Source organism: Chiloscyllium punctatum, chromosome 2 (genome assembly GCF_047496795.1).
Source record: "Chiloscyllium punctatum isolate Juve2018m chromosome 2, sChiPun1.3, whole genome shotgun sequence".
In the NCBI taxonomy this organism is placed as follows: domain Eukaryota; kingdom Metazoa; phylum Chordata; class Chondrichthyes; order Orectolobiformes; family Hemiscylliidae; genus Chiloscyllium; species Chiloscyllium punctatum.
In genome coordinates, this window is record NC_092740.1 from 50,929,954 (window position 1) to 50,952,268 (window position 22,315).

A 22,315-nucleotide genomic window follows, 5' to 3' on the forward strand; every position below is an offset into this window, starting at 1 on the left:
TGTATCGTCTGCAAACGTAGCCAGAATGCCCTCAGTTCCTTCACCTAGCTCATTAATTACAAAGTAAAAACTTGTGGTCCCAATACAGAATCTGATGAAACACCACTTCTCACTAGCTGCATCCCTGAGAAGGACCCACACTCTCTGCTTCCTGCCAGACAACCATGCTTCTATCATGCTAGCACCTTACCTCTAACACGATGAGCACCATTATCCCTGCTCTGTTTGTCAAATCTCTTCTTTCCTTCTTCTGGAATCCCCTGTCAGGGGACAGAGGTTTTCCTGTGAAGTTAATTGAGAGACTGTTCAGTTATCAGACCTCCTACTGCCTCAATGCATGTAAATATAGCCTATATGTGTCAGAGACTTCATTGGATTGTTAGGATAGAGACAAACCTCCAATTTTGGTTTGTTTCCTTGATATGCTACTGTACAGAACGGTGCTTCATTTGCTGTACTATTCCTTTGGGATGACCTGTTGCTGTGAAAGACACCATATAAATTTGCATTCTTCATTTCTGTTGCTTTCATTTGCAAACCTCAGTAGTCTGAAACAAGAACAGAAGAACTTTCAACTTAACAATGCGACAAGAGAAAAAAATCCTTTGTATTCATTTAAAGAAGAACTTAATAATTAAATCAAGTGAAGATTACAACAGGATCTGGACCAGATGGGCCAATGAGCCGAAAAGTGGCAGATGCAGTTTAATTCAGATAAATGCGAGGTGCTGCATTTTGGGAAAGTAAATCTTAGCAGCACTTATACACTTAATGGTAAGGTCCTAGAGAGTGTTGCTGATCAAAGAGACCTTGGAGTGCAGGTTCTTAGCTCCTTGAAAGTGGAGTCGCAGGTAGATAGGATAGTGAAGAAGGTGTTTGGTATGCTTTCTTTTATTGGTCAGAGTATTGAGTACAGGAGTTGGGAGGTCATGTTGAGGCTGTACAGAACATTGGTTAGGCCACTGTTGGAATATTGCGTGCAATTCTGGTCTCCTTCCTATTGGAAAGATGTTGTGAAACTTGAAAGGGTTCAGAAAAGATTCAAAAGGCTGTAGCCAGTGTTGGAGGATTTGAGCTATGGGGAGAGACTGAACAGGCTGGGGCTGTTTTCCCTGGAGTATCGGAGGCTGAGGGGTGACCTTTATAGACGTTTACAAAATTATGAGGAGCATGGATAGGATAAATAGACAAAGTCTTTTCCCTGGGGTCGGGGAGTCCAGAACTCGAGGGCATAGGTTTAGGGTGAGAGGGGAAAGATATAAAAGGGACCTAAGGGACAACTTTTTCATGCTGAAGATAGTACCTGTATGGAATGAGCTGCCGGAGGAAGTGGAGGAGGCTGGTACAATTGCAACATTTAAAAGGCATTTGGATGGGTATATGAATAGGAAGGGTTTGAAGGGATATGGACCGTGTGCTGGCAGGTGGGACTAGATTGGGTTGGGATATCTGGTTGGCATGGACGGGTTGGACTGAAGGATCTGTTTCCATGCTGTACATCTCTATGACTCTAAGTAGAATTGAAAATAGCAGTAAGCAATTAGCTATAACACAATAGCATGCACAGGTTTGCTGCTTAATTAAAGATATTCTTCAGAGAGTCATCTTTGAAATACCAAAGTTTCATTATCATCCAATTTACTCCTGTATTCAATACCGCTTAAATAATGTCAATGAAGCAGTAACATTGGAACTTTTTAATACATGACACCATCATTGATGTCATAAGATATAAAATACATAAAATACAGGCCCAATTCGTAAATTTATTCCTATACAACCTTTTAAATGGTAGGAATTCAATTAAAATTTAATACGTGAGCTGCATTAAATTTTATCTCAATTATTCATGTCCACAACCAAAATATTAACCTGGGATGATCAATAATTCAATGCCCAATCTGTTTGATTCCTTAGATTTTCAGACTTAGATGTTTAACACAGAGATTCAGCAGAATTAATCTTTTGGATAAATGCCAGATTTACTTAAAGCAGCAGGAGGAAAAGAGCTATTTCATGGTATGGGAACGCTTCAGGCAAATAATCTAATCAAGGATGCCAGTTAGAAAACATCTTTGTTTTAAACAAATTTTGTGTGAAATCCTCCCTTTGAGAATTATGTATCGGTGACTGTGTGAACAAAATGTATGTGATGCATTTACATCATTGTACAAAGGAAAGGAAGTGGAGATGCCATGTTACAGCTGTGCTGGCAACATAATTATTCTATTAGCACTTAAAAGGGAGCTGAGATTATTTCATGGTGTGAATGACACCACACTTTTTTGTTCATGCTGTCACTGCTCATGTTTCCAACAGCAATTAACATGCCACTGCTTGGCACAGAATGCATTTTAGCTGTGAGGTAAATGAAGGACAATCAATTTTATTGATGTTTCCGGCTATTAATGGATATAAAGAAGGAGCATAGAAATCCCAGATTTCCCATTAGTTCTGTTTTTCTAAGTATTATGTAAACTCCAACTGGTTTACTAATCCAGTCAAAGCTGGCATTGGAAATGACAAAATTAAGTGGGAGCTGTTTAGAACTCCAGGAGAAAATTCATTTATATGCTTAAAATGTTCACAGAATTCTTTGTGATTTGTAATATCAAATATAGTTATAATACTTTTGTTTGATAAGTCTGAGGAGAAATGTAGGGGTATTTATTGACATTTAATGAGTTGTTATACATATCAGAGGCATACAGCGAATGCATAAACCTCCCTCATTGATTGCACTCTGAGATATATTAAGAGTAATTACAAAGGAATGAGGATAGAGCTGGCTGGAGTAGACTGGGAAGGGAGTACAGCAGCAATAACAGTTGAAGAAAATAGTTCATGACTCACAACAAAGATATATCCCAATGAGGAGGAAGGATTCTAGGAAGGAGCTAAGCCAACCGTGCTTAACTAGAGCGGTTAAGGATAGCATCAAAGTGAAAGAAAAACCATGTAAAGTGGCAAAGATTAATGGTAAACCAAAGAATTGAGAATTGTTAAAAATCAACGAAAGGCAATCAAAAAAAAAGTGAGGGGATAAATTCTAAGGGCAATATTGGTAGTAATATCAAGATGGACACCAAGAGCTTCTTTAAACATATAAGAAGGAAGAGAGAAAAGTGCACGTGGGCCCTCTGAGAGAATGAGGTTGGGGAAATAATAGTGGGAAAACAGGAAATGGCAGAGGAGTTGAATGAATACTTTGCATCAGTCTTCACAGTAGAGAATATTAACACTGCTCTTTAAAAGCTTTACAGATTATTAAATAATCAAAACGTAAAAGGTAGCGAAGAACTAAATACAATAACTATAACTCGAGAAATGTGATAAGAAACTAATGGCACTGAGGAATGATAAGTCCCGTGGACCTCATGACCAGAATATCGAAAGATGTAACTGCAGAGATAGTGGTTACACTCATCCAATCTTCCATGAATTCTTAGATTGCCGATGGAATACTTTTATTTAAAATGCAAAGGAGTAAACAAAAACCGATAACTGTAGGCCAATTACCTTAATATCTGCTGTTGGGAAACTATTAGAGTCAATTACAAAGGATGTAACAACTTACATAATAGGATTAAACAGAGTCAGCATGGCTTATGAAGGGGAGTTCGTACATTGCAAACTTACTCGAGTTCTTTGGGAAGTTAACAGTGGATGTAATCTGTTTGGATTTTATAAGGCATTTGATAAGGTGCCACACATTTGGCTTCTTGGTAAGACAAAAACTATTGATGTTGGAAGTAGTAGATTAGCGTGGGTAGAGGATTGGTTAATTTATGAAAGATGGCACCCTGTAACTTGTGAAGTGCCACATGGATTAGTGCTGGGACTAAAATAATTTACAATATTATTAATGATTTGGATGAGTAAAGGTGAATGTACAATAGACAAGTTTGTGGATGACTAGGTTTGAAGGCAATTTGTAAGGATGACATAGCCATCAAGGAATATAGACAGGTTAAACAAGTGGGAAAAGACATGGCAGATGGAACACAATGTGGGGAAATGTGATGTTATGCACTTTGACAGAAAGAACAGGGAAGCTGAATATTGTTTAAATGGAGAAAGACTGCTGAAAGCTACAAAGCAGGCAGATTTGGAAACCTCAAAAGCATGGATCACAAAACCTAGCATGCAAGTTCACTGGATAATAAGGAAGGCAGATGAAAATTGGCCTTTAATTCAAAGGATATTGAATATAAAAGTCGGCAGGTTTTGTTAAAACTGTACAAGGCACTAGTTCAACCACAGGTAGAAAACTGAATTTTTGTGTCGGGTATATAAGGAAAGATAAACTGGCATTCAATGAGTCTGAAGAATGTCAATTAGACTGGGACCAATTCAGTGGACATGTCAGAGGAAGTGATTGCTCATTTAAGACAGGGATGAGAAGGAGTTTCTTATCTCAAAGGGTGTTGAATCTGTGGAATTCATTATTGTGTTGGGCTGTAGAGATTGAGTCATTAAGTATATGTAAGATTAAGTAGGCAGATTTTCAATCAGTAAGTAAATCTCGGGTTATGGGGGAAAAAGCAAGAAAGTGGAGTTTGATTAGATTAGATTTCCTACAGTGTGGAAACAGGCCCTTCGGCCCAACAAGTCCAAACCGACCCTACAAAGAGTAACCTACCCAGACCCATTTCCCTCTGACTAATGCAACTAACACTATGGGCAATTTAGCATGGCCAATTCACCAAACCTGCACATCTTTGGACTGTGGGAGGAAACCGGAGCACCCAGAGAAAACCCATGCAGACACGGTGAGAATGTGCAGACTTCACAGGCTGGAATTGAACCCGGGTCCCTGGCGCTGTGAGGCTGCACTGTTCACCATTTAGCCACCGTACTGTGTTGAAGGTTATCTGATCAGCCACGATCATATTGAGTAGTGGAGCAGATTTAATGGACTGAATGATATACTTCTGCTCCTATGTCTTATAGTATAAATACAACATAAAAAGTGGAGTATAAATTTATTGAAGTAACTTTTCAAAATCAATAGAGAAAGTTAGTGCTTTTTAGTGCACTAAAGGGGCCGGGAATGCTGAGACCCGACTATGAAAATAAGATAAAAATTGTGACAGATGGGATGCAAACTCTCCCCAGACAGACTCATCAAAAAGAGACAGTGTAAGAGGTTCCATAATATTTTGAAAGATGCTACATAGGCACTGAGCCAAATAAAATGTATCCCATCAGCAAGAAAGACATTTAAACTTCACTCAGGATGCTGGCTCACAACGACCATTACTAAATTTTAAATTTCTCCTCATCTGCAGTTTAAGTGATCAGAACAATTAAATATTGATTAAAATATGCAGCCAACGTGTTTTAGTTAGGTTTGCACATTCTTTGCAAATATTCCAACAAAATAAACTGTTGGACTTCCGAGTTTCTGTTTTCTGTACAGAATAGCTTCTGTCTATCTTATCTTGATGCAATAAAATGCTTCTTCATTTTAGCAATGAAGAAGAATTTCCTCTTTGTTTAGATTGGTTGCATGTTACTGGTTCTACACCATGGATTGAAAGAAGTTTTGCATTTCTCCACCGCAGTACAGGTCAAATCTGATGTATGCTTAAGGTAACTAACATTGAGAGGCCTTTACCCCATTGGAATCAGAAAACAAGTAGGTTAAATCCAAACGACCATCAGTTTACTCTTGATCATCAGTAAAGTAATAGAAGGGGACATCAACTGTGCTGTCAAGTGGCTTTTGCTTACCAATAACTTGGTCACGACTCATCAGGGCCAGGTCAGCTCCTGACTTAATTACAGCCTTGGTTTAAACATGGTCAAAGCAATTAAATTCCAGAGGTGAGGTACAACTGATTGTCTTTCCTATCAAAGCATGATTGGCTGAGTGTGACTTCAAGTAGACCTTTTTGCTCATCCCAATACTTGATTCCGTTATTGTTTAGAAGTTTGTATCTCAACCTTGAATATCCTTTAATGACCCATCCTAAACAGCCCTCTGATGTAAAGTGCATGACAAATTCACCAGCTCTACAAGAAAAGATGTCCTCCTCCATTTCTGTCTTCAGTAGTCACCCCTAACTCTATCACCATCTGTTTCCAGACTTCCCACAAGTGGAAACAACTTTTTCGCATCTCATCTGTCAAGCCCTGATAAAAACCTTATATGATGCGATAACATGTCCTCACATTTTTCGAAACTCAATTCAGTACAAGTCACACATACTCAACCTCTCAATCAACCTTCTAGAACATTAGATTAGATTAGATTAGATTACTTACAGTGTGGAAACAGGCCCTTCGGCCCAACAAGTCCACACCGACCCACCGAAGCGCACCCACCCAGACCCATTCCCCTATACCTGACACTACAATTTAGCGTTTCCAATTCACCTAACCTGCACATTTTTGGACTGTAGGAGGAAACCGGAGCACCTGGAGAAAACCCACGCAGTCACGGGGAGAATGTGCAAACTCCACATAGTCAGTCGCCTGAGGCAGGCATTGAACCCGGGTCTCTGGCGCTGTGAGGCAGCAGTGCTAACCACTGTGCCACTGTGCCGCCCACTAAACTGCCCACCTCTCTAAACTGCCTGCAATGCCAGTTTATCTTTAGATCATGAAAGGCTCAAACCTTTTACTGGTATTCTAGGCGTGGTCTGACTTGTGTCTTGGCTAGTTTTAACACTTATTTTTAGACTCCATTTTCCTTAAAATAAAGGTCAATGTTACATTTTCTCTGTCTATCACCTGCTTAACTTGGATGGTAGCTTTTTGTGACTTACACACAGGGGCTCCCAAATCACTCAGTCCTGTAGCTTTCTGCAATCCTACTCATTCATAGAGTCATAGAGATATACAGCATGGAAACAGACCCTTTGGTCCAACCCGTCCATGCCGACCAGATATCCCAACCTAATTTAGTCCCACCTGCCAGCACCCGGCCCATATCCCTCCAAACCCTTCCTATTCATATACCCATCCAAATGTTTGCTGTTGATTGCACATGTTCAGAGCCATTTACACCTCCTCAGGTACTAAAGCAGTCCATATCTTTAAACAGCAAGACCTGGACAACACCCAAGCTTGGGCAGATAAATGGCAAGGAACAGTCATGCCACACAATGTGCTAGGCAGTACCCATCTCCAACAAGTCAGAATCAAATGTCACGCTTTGACATTAAATGGCATTACCATCACTGATATCACCTAACAACATCCTGAGAATTACTATTGACCAGAAACTGAACTGGACCAGCCGTTTAAAAGGCAAAAGTGAGGACTGCAGATGCTGGAGACCAGAGTCTAGATTAGAGTGGTGCTGGAAAAGCACAGCAGCTCAGGCAGCATCTGTGGAGCAGGAAAATCGATGTTTCAGGCAAAATCCTTTCATTAGGAATGGAGGCAGGGAGCCTCCAGGGTGGAGAGAGAAATGGCCGGGGGGTGGGGGTGCTGGGGAGAAGGTAGCAAAGAGTACAATGGGTGGATGGAGGTGGGGATGAAGGTGATGGGTCAGAGGGGAGAGTGGAGCAGATAAATGGGAAAGGAGATTGGCAGGTAGGACAGGTCATGAGGATGGTGCTGAGCTGGAAGTTAGAAATTGGGGTAAGGTCGGGGGAGGGGAAATGAGGAAACTGGTGAAGTCTACATTGATGCCCTGGGGTTGAAGTGTTCCGAGGCGGAAGATGAGGCGTTCTTCCTCCAGGCGTGGGGTGGTGAGGGAACGGCAGTGGAGGAGGCCCAGGACCTGCATGTCTTTGGTAGAGTGGGAGGGGGTGTTGAAATGTTGGGCCACGGGGGGTGGGTTGATTGGCGCGGGTGTCCCGGAGATGTTCCCTAAAACGCTCTGCGAGAAGCCATTTAAGAGATGTGACTACAAGAACATGTCAGAAGCTAGGAATTCTGCAGCAAGAAAGTCACCTCCTGTCTCTCTGAAATCTGTTCAAAGGCACAAGTCAGGAGTGTAATCGAGTACAGTCCACTTGACTGAAAGAGTTTAGTTCCAATAACACCAAAGACACTTGACACCATCCAGGACAAAGTAGCCTATTTGATTGACATCCTGTCCATCACCTATAACATTCATTCCCATTACCACCAATTCACAGTTGTAGCAGTGTGTATCATCAACAAAGTGTATCGCAATAAAACACCAAGGTTCCCTCAACAGTAGCTCCCAAATCCATGACATCTCCCACCTACCAGGACAAAGGCAGGAGGTCCTTGGAAATACATTTCCATTCCTTCATTATAACTGGGTCAATTTCCAGAACCTCTTTCTTAACAGCACTATGGGTGTACTTAACCCCCACAGACTGCAATATTTCAACAAAGCATCTTAGCATCAGCTTCTCTATCACCATTTGGATGGGCATTTAATGCTGGCATTACCAGTAACACCCATGCCCCATGAACAATTTTAAAAACTCACATTCTGAACAGCAGGAGCAGCATTTTCATCTATTCATTCATTGAACGTGGTACCACTGGCAATTTATTGCCTCTGTTTAATTACTCTTGAAAGGAACTGCACAGTAGCTCACTGGTTAGCACTGCTGCCTTACAGCTCCAGGAACCTAGTTCGATTCCACCTTGAGTGACTGTGTGTGGAATTTGCACATTCTCCCTGTGTCTGTGTGGGTTTCCTCTGCGTGCTCTGGTTTCCTCTCAGAGTCTAAAGTTGTGCAGGTTGAGTGTATTGGCCAATCTAAATTGCCTATAATGACCAGAGATGTGCAGGGTAAGTGGATTAGCCATGGGAAATGCAGGGATTGTGGGGATGAGGTGGGGGGAGATGGGTCTGGGTGGGATGCTGTTTGGAGGGTCGGTGTAGGCACAGTGGGCTGAATGGCTTGCCTCTGTTCTGTAGCAATTCTGTGCTATGACATAGGTGGCATTTTAGGTCATTTTAGAGGGCAGTTAAGAGTCAACCACATTGCTGTGGGTCTGAAGTCACATACAGGTCACACCAGATAAGGATGGCAGATTTCCTTCCCGACAGGACCATTTGGGATTTTACAGCAATAAATCATGCCTTCATAGTCACCATTAGGCTAACCTTTGTTTCCAGATTTTTACTGAATTCAACTGCCTTGGTGGGATTCAAACTCCTTTCCACAGAACATTACACCAGGCTTTTAATTACTAGTCCACTGATATTGCCATTACTTAACCAAAATACATGTGATAGTGCTGAGAGATCTCACAACTAATGAATCAGATCAAAGCTCTGCAATCCTCCCAAATCCAGTTGTAAGTGACATTGTTCTATTACCTCACTTTGTGTTAGCTTATCATGAGTTATTTCAAGTCATTGTTAAACAGTATCACAGCAGTAATTTTTTGTTTCTTTTAGAGTAATATTACTTTCATAGCTTTTTTAAAGAAAAGTTAAAGTGGGAAACTTGCATGAAAGTTAACTTTTGACTTAAGGTATGTTAAAACCAGCTAAGCTTTCCATAAAATGGGAAACTACATATTCTTAAATCAACACAAAATTGTGCATCTCAGAGGTCATTTCACTTTCACTGCTCTCTGATTGACTCCTGGTCAAAAATAAATAACTCTTCATGCATGCACATCAAATTCAATAACTGTTGTTTTCTTCTCTTTATCAATGAAGGAATATCAGTTTCCACAGAGGATAATTCTGGAACTTTCGGTGTAGCAAATATTTTGACATATTATTTTGTAGTTTTTGTGACATGTAGTTAATCTTAAACTTTTCCCCTATTTTGGTAATGTATGGAATTGCCACAGAACACAGTGCAAGCTTTCAAAACAGATTAAAATATAATGAATGAGCAATCACCAAAGCTTAGTCCAGGTTCTGAAAGAAGGTTTAAATTGAAGACCAAGGTAGAATTGCATACTTTGTGAGTATATTCTTATGTTTTACATCAGTTATTAGCTATTCATCAGTTTATGGCAAGCTTCGATTGAATAATGGGAATATTAAAAAATGACATATTTTAAATTAAATTTGAGCTCTTTCCAGGTTGATAATATCAAAAAATATGCCACTGGGCTTGCTCCTTACTGTGTTTCAGCCTGACAATATATGCTTTTAATTCATAACTACCTTGCTTCTCTGTCCACCGATGCTGCCAGACCTGCTAAATATTTGCATCATTTCCTGTTTTTATTATGAAATATATGTTTTTTTGGTGTTCTAGATTTGAAATCGGTAGTTCAGACCAGGATAAAAATATATTTATTACAATTGTGTCCTATTTTCTCAGTTCCACAACAAAGTGATCCCATATGCAGCTCTCTGAGCGATGTGGTTGATGTAGCACCAAGTCGAAAGCGAAGGCATCGATTTCCGCAGCAGAAGAATAAAGTGGAAGAAATCCCACAAGGTTCTCAAGAAAAGAGGTAAGAGTTTTCTAAGTGATGAAGTAATTTTTATATGTGAACTGAATGAGATGAAGTTATAAACTTGAAATTCTTTAATACCTTCATTAAAAGAAGTGTACGATGGTGTCATGCAAATATATTATCTTTCTATGTTAGCATCTCATGGTGTCAATCGTGGATGAAATATTATGCAGGCGTTTTGGTTTGTAAACTAGCTACATGGATGAGTTAGAACTACAAGTGAGTTAATTGGTTATGTGGATTAATCTTGTACAGCAGTAACTTATTCAAATTCTTATTAATAACTTATTCAAATTAAAAGTTACACGACACCAGGTTATAGTTCAACAAGTTTATTTGAAATCACAAGCTTTTGGAGTGCTTCTGCTCCATCAGGTGAACTTCACCCGATGAAGGAGCAGCTCTCTTAAAGCTTGTGATTTCAAATAAACGGGTTGGACTATAACCTGGTGTACTGTGATTCTGACTTCGTCCACTCCAGTCCAACACAGTGCCTTCACATCATGGTTATTCAAATTAGTATGTGGCTTAAATTAATTAGCAGTTTTCTGTAAAGTAATTATGTTCCTTCAGAGTTTCTCCGATAGCCACTGGTTTCGAGTTCTGTTCTGGATCTATTTAGAGTTGGGTATGGACCTAACAAAGACGTTTTTGACATTGTTGTACCTGGATTTTGTAATGCTCCTGCAGTTTTCTTTTGCTTAAGACAACTCATATTCCACTTTGCATAAAATTTCAAAATTAAACATTATTCAGGTTAAATGTAATCCTGTTGTAGAAAAAGAAAGGCAAAATATATTAAGAACAACAAAACTCTTGTGTGTTTTAATATCTCATCATACTTAGGTTGGTCATCCCTAAAGAGTATGATTAGAGTTCAGCATGCAGGTGAGGGACTGTGTTCTTTGTTAAATTGTTTGTTCCTGGAGTGTGGCTATTAGCTGCTGGGTCATATTTATTGCCCATCCCCAATTGCTCCTTGAACTGAGTAGCTTGCTAAGGTCATCAATGGCTGTGGCCATAACAGGCAGTTACATGTCAACCCCATTGTTTTAGGTCTAGAGTCACATGTAGGTCAGACCAGGTAAGAATAATAAATTTTCTGCCCTAATGGCCAACTGTGTTTTCACAGCAATTGACAGTAGTTGCATTGTTAACATTAGACTAATTTTAACTTGCAGATTTTTAAAATTGAATTAAAATTTTACCATCTGCTATTGCGGGATAGCAGCCATGTCCTCCAAGCATTAGCCTGAGTGTCTTGATGACTACTCCAGTGATTTTACATTGACACCTCTCTTCTTATATGTGACTAAACCCACTAGCCATTTCGGTAAAGGAAGAATACTTCTGCTTTTGGTTACGTTATTAAAGACTGACAATATTGTTTCATTTTTTAAAAAAATAAAAATGTTGGTGGTAAATTGCCTCATTCTAAATGTTTGTACTACAACAAACATTGACTTCAATAGACCCTCAGTTTAGATAGGGAAGGTGTTACAATGACATTGGTATAGCAAGGATAACTGCAGCAATATCATCATCCATTTTCAAAGAAGCAGATCATGAATAAGAAACACCCTGAACTGAAATAACTCCAAGTCGAATTACTCAGCGATTTCTTAAATTTTACTTCGAGAGGAATTAGTAGTTACAAAGTTTAATTTTGAGTAAAGTGACCTGTACTTCATTTTAGTGCAGGAATTAACAATCTCTGACAACCTATCAATGTTTTTTGGGATTCTCCCAAACTTCTGAAATACCGTATATATTCGAGTAATAGTCAAATTTTTAAAACTTTTTTTAAGGTTAAATTTATGGGGTTGACTATTAGGTGGATACTATTTTTGAGGGGCTGAAATTCATGCCCGTCAAAATTCATATTGTATCATTAGCAGAACCCCAATTGATCTCTGACCGAATAAAGAAAATAAAACCAAATTATGGTAATTCCTGAAAACCCAGAGCGGAGCACAACAGCCAGTGGACTGGAAAACTGGGAACGGAGCGTAACAACTGGCAGACGGGAAAGCTGGAGCGGGAGGTAACAGCCGACACACTGACTCATAAAAGTTGATCTGTTATCTGAAGAACTAGGATCGACTTTAACACTAGATAGCTGGAAAATTCCAAATTATTTGGCCAAAAATAGGGGGGTCGACTTTTACATGAGATCAGCTATTACTCAAATATACATGGGCACTTTTGGGAAAATTAATTGAAATTCAAGGGAAATGACAAAAATGGTTGTTTGTGTACAAGTTAATCTCCGGGGTTCCATTATAGTATAGTAGCAAGGTGGAACAAATATAGAATAGTATGGTTCTTCACATTTTTGCCAGGGCCACTCAGCTCCAAACCAGTTCGCGCATAAATTAGTTTACTACCTGGACAACATTCAGGCTTGGATTGATAAGTGGAAAATTATATTTGTACCACAGAGTGCTAAGTAATGACCATCTCCACCAAAGAGAATCTAACCACCACCTCTTCATATTCATTTCCATTCCTGAATTTCACACTATCAACACCCTGGTGGTTACCAATGATCATAAATTTAACTGAACCAATTTTATAAATGCTGTAATTACAAGAGCAAGTCAGAGTTAGGAATTCTGTGCTGATTATCTACTTCCGTACTCACCAAAGCCTGTTAATCATGTACAATGCACAAGTCAGGAGTGTGATGGATATTTCCTATTGGCCTAGATAAGTGTAAAATCAATCAAACTCTGAGAAATTTGCCACCATTCACGATAAAGCTGCTTCCTTGATCAGCGCAGTTTACCAGTTAAGCATTCATACCCTCCACTACAGGCACAAAATGGCAGCAGGGCATGCCATCAATAATATGTACTGTAGCAATTCAGCAAGACAACTTTCAAGCTCAAAACCTATACTCCCTACATGAACACGGATCACATACCCATGGGAACATCAGTACCTGCATGTTTACCTCTAAGCCCCTTTCTATTCTTGCTTCAAACTACATTAGCATTCCTCTACTGTTGCTGTGTAAAAGAAAACAGAAATATCCCTTCTATAGCAGCTCTAAGGGGGTTTCTAAAACACAAGATCTGCAGTGATTCAAGAAACTGAGCACCGCCTTCTTACAAATAATTATAGAGAAGCACTAAACCTGGCCTTATAGCTCATAACCCTTTAACATATGCAAGAAAAAGTCAGCAAGGATTGATTTCTCAACTACTCTCCTTGCCTAGTTCTCCCTTTCATCTGTTAAAAATTTACCACCCACCCATTGATGCTATCTTTGTAATGTGATGCTACTTTCACAGTATCAACAAATCACCTTCAAGGACAGTGGTCTCATCTTCAAATGCCCTCCTATCACATTCTGCCATATATCCCTGTTCTTGAGCATCATACATTTTTGCCACACTTCTGTTCACTGGCTGTTTTTCAATCACTATATCTTAAACTTCAGAATTTTCTCCAAAAAATTCAGTGCTACTTCACAGTCTGTCTTCATGATCCCATGAAGGAGCTTGATGTTTGTTATCCTTTGGTCTTTCTCTTTTTCCCATCGATGTATTTATCTATGCACAGAGTGCTGTATGAATACAAGATTTCGTTTTTCATGCAATTGAAACAATGATTAGTTTAGTTTACTCCAACCACATTTTAACTAATAAATCATTGGGCATCACTTCTAACTGTAAGTTCGTGATATTTAAACTCATTGTTGTGAATAACAACTTGCATGATTTTAATTCATAACAATTAATCATTTTAAGTCAGCAACTTCAAATTAAGAATTGGTTATCCAATACACTTATTCTTCAAGAATGCTTCAGGTAAATTTGAGATAATAGATGGGAAAGTGGTACATTCTCAGAATTGCTGCCTTGCTGAGGAAAAAAACAAAACAATAACTAAAGTGGAATATACACAAATAGGAAATGAAGGTGCAAAGATTACAACAGTATTTGGCATAAATTGTTTGACTGGCAATTTCCACATTAACAAAACATTGCAGAATACAAAACTTTGGTGTATAACGTTATGTTGCAATTTGGACTATAGATCCACAATTGGTTTGCACACAAGTATCTTGTTATGAATCAGCAAACATTTGCAAAGTGATTGTACTGAGAGGAACATTTTGTACTGGAGTTAACTTTAGTTGGAACAGACTTTATAGAAGCAGTGCCAATGTAAATTTCACTTCATTTCAGGTTTGTTCTGCTTTCCTTAATTTTGTTCAACATTTAATCAATTTTGGCATTGCAGATCCTTTCTTAAGTTTTTTAAATGAACAGATCTTTGAATCTCTGACTTTGGATGATAATTATAGCTGTCAGTAAGAATTAATAAGTTACTTTCAAGAACATAGGCTGACTTGCTGCTGCCTTTCCTCTGCTCAACAAGACCTGCAGTGCAGTGCCAACTCTTGTGCATTATCACGTCTTACCTCCAAATAAATTGATCTTTTCAGTGTCATCAAATGTTATCACAAATATAAGTATTGCGTGTCCACCATTTTGAACTCAATTGAGTCAAATATGTGTCTCGTCCAGGTAGCTAAATGCTTCTCAATAACTTTCTGCGCAATAATAATGGAATGTCTCAATCGCATACATTTTATTTTAGCCAACTGAGCAAAATGAGCCAGATCTTGCTGAGGCTGGGTATCCTTTGACGTACACAATTTTCCTGTTGTCTTCAGACTGAAATTATTTTGCACTGTAATTGGATTTTTAAATTAGTAATTAGCCTTGGCATCCTCATATGTGATACTTTGGGGAATGAAAAGACCCATAATTTGCATATTTAACCAATGAGATTTAAGTAGTGCAAAAGGAACTTAGGAGCAATGGAGAAGGAGGCTGCAACGGATGCTTCTCTGCCCCGAAATCCAATGTTACAACATGTAGTGAAGGGAGATCTTCCAGTATTATTATCACAGGTGCTAAGGCATCTTTGTGAAAATGTTTGCACTGTACTTAACTTATGGATAGCACAATGATCGCCAGGCATGTTACCTGCGTTGGATCTTCTACAGCCATTATTTGCAAAACAATTTAAATGACTCTGACCCAGAAAATTGACAATATCTCGGAACAGAAATCTGCCTGTCAAGTTGAGCTCTTCTTCAGTACTTCTGTTGGTACATTAACTAAGTGCAAAATCTCAAAAGAAAACTCTCTTGAATGAAAGGAGACAATTAAAAAAGACAAATGGATCATATCCCTGCAGGTGCCTGCTTACTTATAACTCAAAAGGCAGTTGATTAAAGCTTCACTCAAGTACTTGGGCACACAATGCTGCACTCAGTACTGCACGACTATCAGAGATCCCATCTTTCAGATGAAGTGATGAGCTGAATTCCTATCTGCTTTCATAAGTAAATTGAAAAGATTTCACAGCACAATTTGAAGAAAATCAGAGGCATTCTGGTCAATATTTATCCGAAAACCACAATTCCAGTTTAATTTATTTATCTTGCTGATGTTTTGAGACCAAGCATAAATTGACTGTGGCATTCCTTATACAGTATGTGAACAAATTACAAGAATAATTCATTAGTTCTGAAGCACTTTAGAATGTCTTGAGATAGTGAAGTGTGCTATGTAAACACAATTTGTTTTCAGTTTGTGCTTTGATGTAATGCAGCGTGATACAAAATTACAACAAAGCAATTTAATTTGATTTATCCAATTTAAAGGAATTGGGCTCCAAAAATAGCATGTCAAAAACCTCATGTCACACAAAATGTTGAAAATGTTTCAGAATGATGGGAACTTAATCTGAATGCCTAAATCTAGCATTTCTACATAGAATTAAATGCAGTGCCACACACCTTTCATGTCAGCCTTTGGCTAATTTACAGAGTATCTACTGAAGGTGCTAACAGTTGAGTGATTAGCATCTCAATGTTGTTTTCGGAGAGGATCCTTCTATTGAACCAACTTTCTTGCCACTGGATTTGGAAGACTCATGACTGCAGCAGAATTTAGTATTCCATCTGAGAGAAAAACCTTGGATTAGACACAACTGTGCTGAAAATGTGTTGCTGGAAAAGCGCAGCAAGTCAGGCAGCATCCAAGGAGCAGGTAAATCGACGTTTCGGGCATGAGCCCTTCCTCACTTTCTCCTTAGACACAACTGTGCCAAACTTGAGCAAGCGTGATTACATGGAAATGAGGGGTCCAGTTGGCTGGAGTAGATAGCAGAAAACAAAGTTGATGAACAATGGTGGATGCTTGAAAAAATACTTCATAACTCATAGCAAAGATATATCCTCGTGGGGAAGAAGGATCCTCAGGAAGAGGATAAACCAACCGTTATTAACTAGGGAAGGACAGTATTGGAAAGAAAAGGATTATATAATGTGGCAACGATTGGTGATAAGTCAAAAGATTAGGCAAGATTGGTGACAAAAGATAATTAAAAACTAATAAAGAGAGAGAAAATAAAATGAGGTAAACTAACAAGTAACATAAAACCAGACAGTAAGAGCTTAATTAAATATGTAAAAAGCAAGAGAGATGCAACCATGAACATGAACTAGGGAAGTAATAATAGGGAGCCAGGAAATGGCGGAGGATTTGAACAAATACATGGTATTTACCTTCACTGTAGAGAATCTCGTAGCATTATAAAAATATTAAATAAACAAGGAGCTAACAGGTGAGCAAATAAACACACCTATTATTAGACTAAAGTACTAGGGAAACTAATTGATCTGAAGTCCAATACATTCCCTCGACCTAATGAATTGCATTGTATGATTTTAAAGGAATTAGCTGCAGAAATGATGCACCAGTGGTAATTTTCCAAAAATCCTTAGATTCTGGAAAAGTCCCAGAGGATTATAAAACTGCCATGTAATACTTATTCAAAAAAGGAAATAGAAAAGACAACACTATAAGCTATTTTAAGCTTAATTTCAATCATTGGAAAAATGTTGGAATCCATCAAAAGAGCACAGCACTTGGAAATGCATTATATAAATCACATGACACCAGATCTGACAGGTTTATTTGAAACAGCAAGCTTTCGCAGCTCCCGGTCTCTTCCTCAAGCTGTTTCAAACAAACCTTTTGGACTATAGCCCCGTGTCATGTGATCTTTGATTTTGTCCAACCCAGTCTAACACCAGCATCTCCACATCATATAAATCAAGCACAACTGATATAGCTTCACAAGGGGGAAGTCAGAGCTAACAAATTTGTTTCAGTTCTTTGAGGAGATAATAAGCAGGATAGACAAAGGGAAACCAGTAGATTCGATAAGATATTACACAATAAGGTAAGAGCCCATGGTGTTGGGGATAGAATGATGGCATGATTGGAAGATTGATTAACTAATAGAAAACAGACTTGAGATAAAGGGATCATTTTAATGATCACAACCTTTATTGAGTGGATGGCCACAGCATCAGTGCTGGGCCCCCAATTATTTACCATAACTGTTATTGACATGGATAGGAAGGTGAATGTACTGTCACCAAGTTTGCAAAAATAAGGCACATGAGAATAACACAAGGAGTCTATGGCCTGATATAGACAGATTAAGTGAGTGCACAAAAACTTGGCAAATGGAATATAATGTGAGAAAATAAGAGGATATGCCCTTTGGCCAAAGAATAGATTATCTGTTTTTTTTAATGAGGAAAGACTGCAGAAAGCTGCAGCACAGGGATTTGGGGCTATCAATGCAAGAATCACTAAAAGCTAGCCTCCAAGTTCATTGGGTAATAGGGAAGAGAAATAGAATGTTGACATTTTATTTTAAAGGGTATGGGATGTATAAGTAGTGAGGTTTTGCTAAACTTATACATGGCACAGGTCAGATCAGGGAGATACATTTGCACCGGAGGCAGGCCCCTCCTGGGAATATTCACAAGGTTCATCTTTGATATGGATGGAATTTCCTATGAGGACAGGTTGTGCAAGGTGGGCCGATACTAATTGAAATTTAGGAGAATGAGAGGAGACTTTATTGAAACATACAAAATTGTTATTTGAATTGACAGCTTAGATGAGGAAAGGTTGTTACCCCTTGTGGGGGAGTCTAGAATCAGAGAGTATAATCTCAGAATAAAGAGTCACCAGTTTATTACAGAATTGAGGTTTTATTTTCTCTGAAGGTTTTATTTTCTTTTACCGCAGAGGGCTATTGAGCCTGGGTCGAAATATATTCAGGGCTGAAAGGTGGATTTCTAACCATTAACCTTATGAGGATAAGGCAGGAAACTGGAGTTGAAAATTATCAGATCAGGACTGCAGATGCTGGAGATCAGAGTTGAGAGTATGGTGCTGGAAAAGCACAGAAGGTCAGGCAGCATCCGAGGAGCAGGAGAATCAATGTTTTGGGCATCAGCCCTTCATCGGCCTCATTCGTGATGAAGGGCTTATGCCCAAAAAGTTGATTCCTTCTCCTCAGATGCTGCCTGAACTCCTGTGCTTTTCCAGCACCACACTCTCAACGGCGATTATCAGATCAGCCATGATCTCATTGAATGACAGAGTCGACTCGTTGGACGGAATGGCCTTGTTCTACTCCTATGACCTATGGTTTTGTGAAGGTACTCCTCATGATCATTCGGAGGTGCCTGCAGTTGGTTGACCAAGTCTTTGAAGCATTCATGAACACTGGGATTACTGCTGACCAGTAAACCCTGAACTTCTTAGATTAATATCCTGGTCTGCAAATATTTTTCCTCAATCTGCTAAAAAAAACTACGCTGACACATTTGAGGTTTTGGTGGTTTTCATCATAATTGAAAGGAGGCATACAGAATTAGAATAATGATCCACAGTGATCTTAATCATTGAGGAGGATGAGGTGTTTTGCTTCAGGAAGTTTGGAAGAGCTGGACACCAGCTCATCTAGAGTGGATTTATTAATCGTATGCCTGAATGACACTCTGAACCAACTGTTCTACTTGAAATTTAGACAGAGCAGGAATCCTGCAGGAAGACAATGGAAATACTTTATGAATGTCTTCCAAGCAACCTGAAGAAGTGAAACTTAACTGCCAACTCCTGGGAAATCCTAGTTTGTGATTGATCAAAATAGAGAAGACTCGTTTAGGCAACCACCAAACATATTGATAGACTTCACTGGGCATTGCAGAGGCAAAGTTGGAATGAGTGGATGGGAGGGAATGCTCCAATCTCCAAACAACCCCTCTGCCCAAATCTTCAAGCACCACTAGCTCTCATGCCTCACCACCTTACCAGCCACCTCAGAAACAACTGATCCAGAGTGGAAACAAATTCCCCTTTGTTTTGATGAAATGCTGAAGGAGATTAAGCTAGTGGCTCAAGAGGCAACGGGACTTGCAAAGTTCCTTTGCGCTGTGTTTGTAATACAATGTGGCGCACCCACAGACACCTTTTGTTATAATCTGAAAGTGTAGTTTCAAGGTTCCACCACAAGGAAACAAACAGCATTTCCTCAGACTTCTTTTAGGAAGTTTGCCTCTGATGAATTTGAGCAGAAAATTAGGACACAGACAGATATTAATGTATCCATTAAAGGCTTCTATATTTTCAGAGAAAATCAACTTTCCACTTCACCTCCGTACAGGTCATTCATTTATATCAGGCCGACTGCAAGGAGTTTGCTTTCTATTTTTCACAGGATAAGCTCATTGATTACATCAGCTGGTAACATAACAGAAGTTTGTTGCCCCAGTTGATACACTGTTGAGATCACTGTCTCAAATGTCATCCAGCAGAAACATAACAGACTGTTTGATGATAAAAATGTGTTTGAGGTTTCCTGTGGTTTTACTGAATTTAGCTTCCACGCAAATTGGAGTATGTCTTTCTAGCCAAGAGGAAATAATGTCCACTCTCAGTCTTACCAACATCTACATAGTCCATTCTATCATCTTTGGGTCAGTTTCAACCAGTATTTGCAGAACTGTATGACTTGGCTTATTAGTTAAAACATTTAACACAGAACTCCCAGGAAATTAGGCATATCATCCCATGTTCATGTTGAATTTATACTAGTGCAATGTTACCAATTAATTGCAGAGAAAACCTACAAAATTAAAATCAAAAGCAGCTTCCTTTTCATCGATGGCACAAGAATGATCAGAGGATTAGAGTAGATTCCCTACAGTATGGAAACAGGCCCTTCGGCCCAACAAGTCCACACTGACGCTCCGCAGAGTAACCCACCCAGGCCCATTCCCCCGCCCTATATATACCCCTGACTAATGCGCCTAACACTATGGGCAATTTAGCATGGCCAATTCACCTGACCTGCACATCTTTGGACTGTGGGAGGAAACCGGAGCACCCGTAGGAAACGCACGCAGACACAGGGAAAATGTGCAAACTCCACACAGACAGTTGCCTGAGGTGAGAATCGAACCCAGGTCCCTGGCGCTGTGAGGCAGCAGTGCTAACCACTCTGCCGCCCAAGAATTGATCTGGACCAGCACCAATCTCTAACCATAGATGTAATTATAGTGTCCAATGCAGTAGCATTCTCAATATCTAAATACAAATTTCCAAGCCCAATTCTACCTTTGAGGTTTCAATGACTACATGAAAATCTCACTAGTAAATGGCAAGAGCCCTATTTGCATGCAGTAATATCTCAGTAGCAAATTTTGCCGTTTTTATACCCAGGTTCTTATTCTCCCGGGTACTGGTGAGAAACTAGATACGCCAGTCTCCAACTTGAAAGTCAGAGCAATGACTTGATGACTGCAGCCCAGTGTTTTCTCTGGCCTCCATGTTGGCTAGCATTCCCTAACCTCTCGGAGTGTGCTGCATGAGCAAGTAACCTATGCTCGCAGAAATTGATATCAGCAAATCACCAGCCTCACCACATCATCATAATACGTCACACACTAACCTATAGTACAGTTTAACACTTCACCATACATTACAATGCTGCTGCCAGGCCATTTTCTACCATCTTCATACCTCCGAATAGGATTTCAGGGCTCATAGCTCGCTTTTTTAGAGTTTGGGTCCTCACAGCATTTCTGCCTGGCCTTGCCTTTTAGCATGTTACTGCTTTGTTCAGAAGTTAGAGGTTCACAGTAGTTCAGTCTTGCCTTGTCCTTTGGTACAGGCAGGAAGTCAGGCAGTGGTCATGCTCACCAACACTGAACTGTCAAGTGGGCAGACATGTTACTTTAGAGCACTGTGCTGTATCAATATTACAGCTTTAGCATGTGCTAGCAGCTTACACAGCAAGCATATTGCATGTCCTTTGACCAAATGTCCTTGTTTGAAAATTGAAGTGGAGTAGTCTTTTGTCCCATCAAGGTTGACACCGCAGTCAATCAAGGGCATTGCACAATCTCAGTTCAGGGGATTGACAATAGTTGCAATCAGAGTCTGTGGATTGGTTCTAAAGCTATCCAAAAGTCCAAAAATTACTGGTAAGTCAGTCGGGGAGCTGCATCAAAATATTGGGCAGTAGTGAGTCAGGCTGTCCTCTCAAATCTGTTGCTGCTGACCTCCCAGAGTTGGTGGAAGATTCAGAAAGCAGCCTTGTCTGTATCCTCTGAGGGATCTGGCTGTTCTTCCCTCGAGATGATGAGGAGCTGATAACTGGTGGGGGGCTGGTCTCTGGTGGGAGGAGGCTGTGTAGATGCCACTGGCACCTACATAAGACAAAATTGGAAATGAGTTGCACTATAGAGGTGAATGCTTGAACATGTTGGTGGTAATGGGAGTGCAGCAGAGCACAGTGACTTTTATTTAGTTCTCAGAACATAATGATCACAGCATCTCCACAGGAGCAACCACCGTTGTTTCCTGCGAGCATAAGAATTTTCTCCTCATTTGAAGTGAGTAGATGAATAGCAGTCACCCAGCCACCTGCTGTGACTTTTTCAGCCTGACATTGGGCCATTTGCTCCAGCAGTAGAACAGTGGGAGGGACTATTTGAGATGAAAGTGAGGGGCAGAACTATTAGTGTTGGTGCAGGTGCAGGAAAGTTGGA

General features: G+C 39.6%; 1 protein-coding gene across 3 annotated transcripts in view; it reads left to right on the forward strand.

Annotated features, from left to right (window-relative positions):
* Nucleotides 1-22,315, forward strand: part of xrcc4 (X-ray repair complementing defective repair in Chinese hamster cells 4) — a 372,354-nt gene that overhangs the window by 231,759 nt on the left and 118,280 nt on the right. For all 3 annotated transcript variants that reach the window (XM_072582657.1, XM_072582667.1, XM_072582675.1), the window contains one exon: nucleotides 10,230-10,365. In XM_072582657.1, the coding sequence (XP_072438758.1) occupies nucleotides 10,230-10,365 (136 nt within the window). The remainder of the gene's footprint in view (nucleotides 1-10,229; nucleotides 10,366-22,315) is intronic.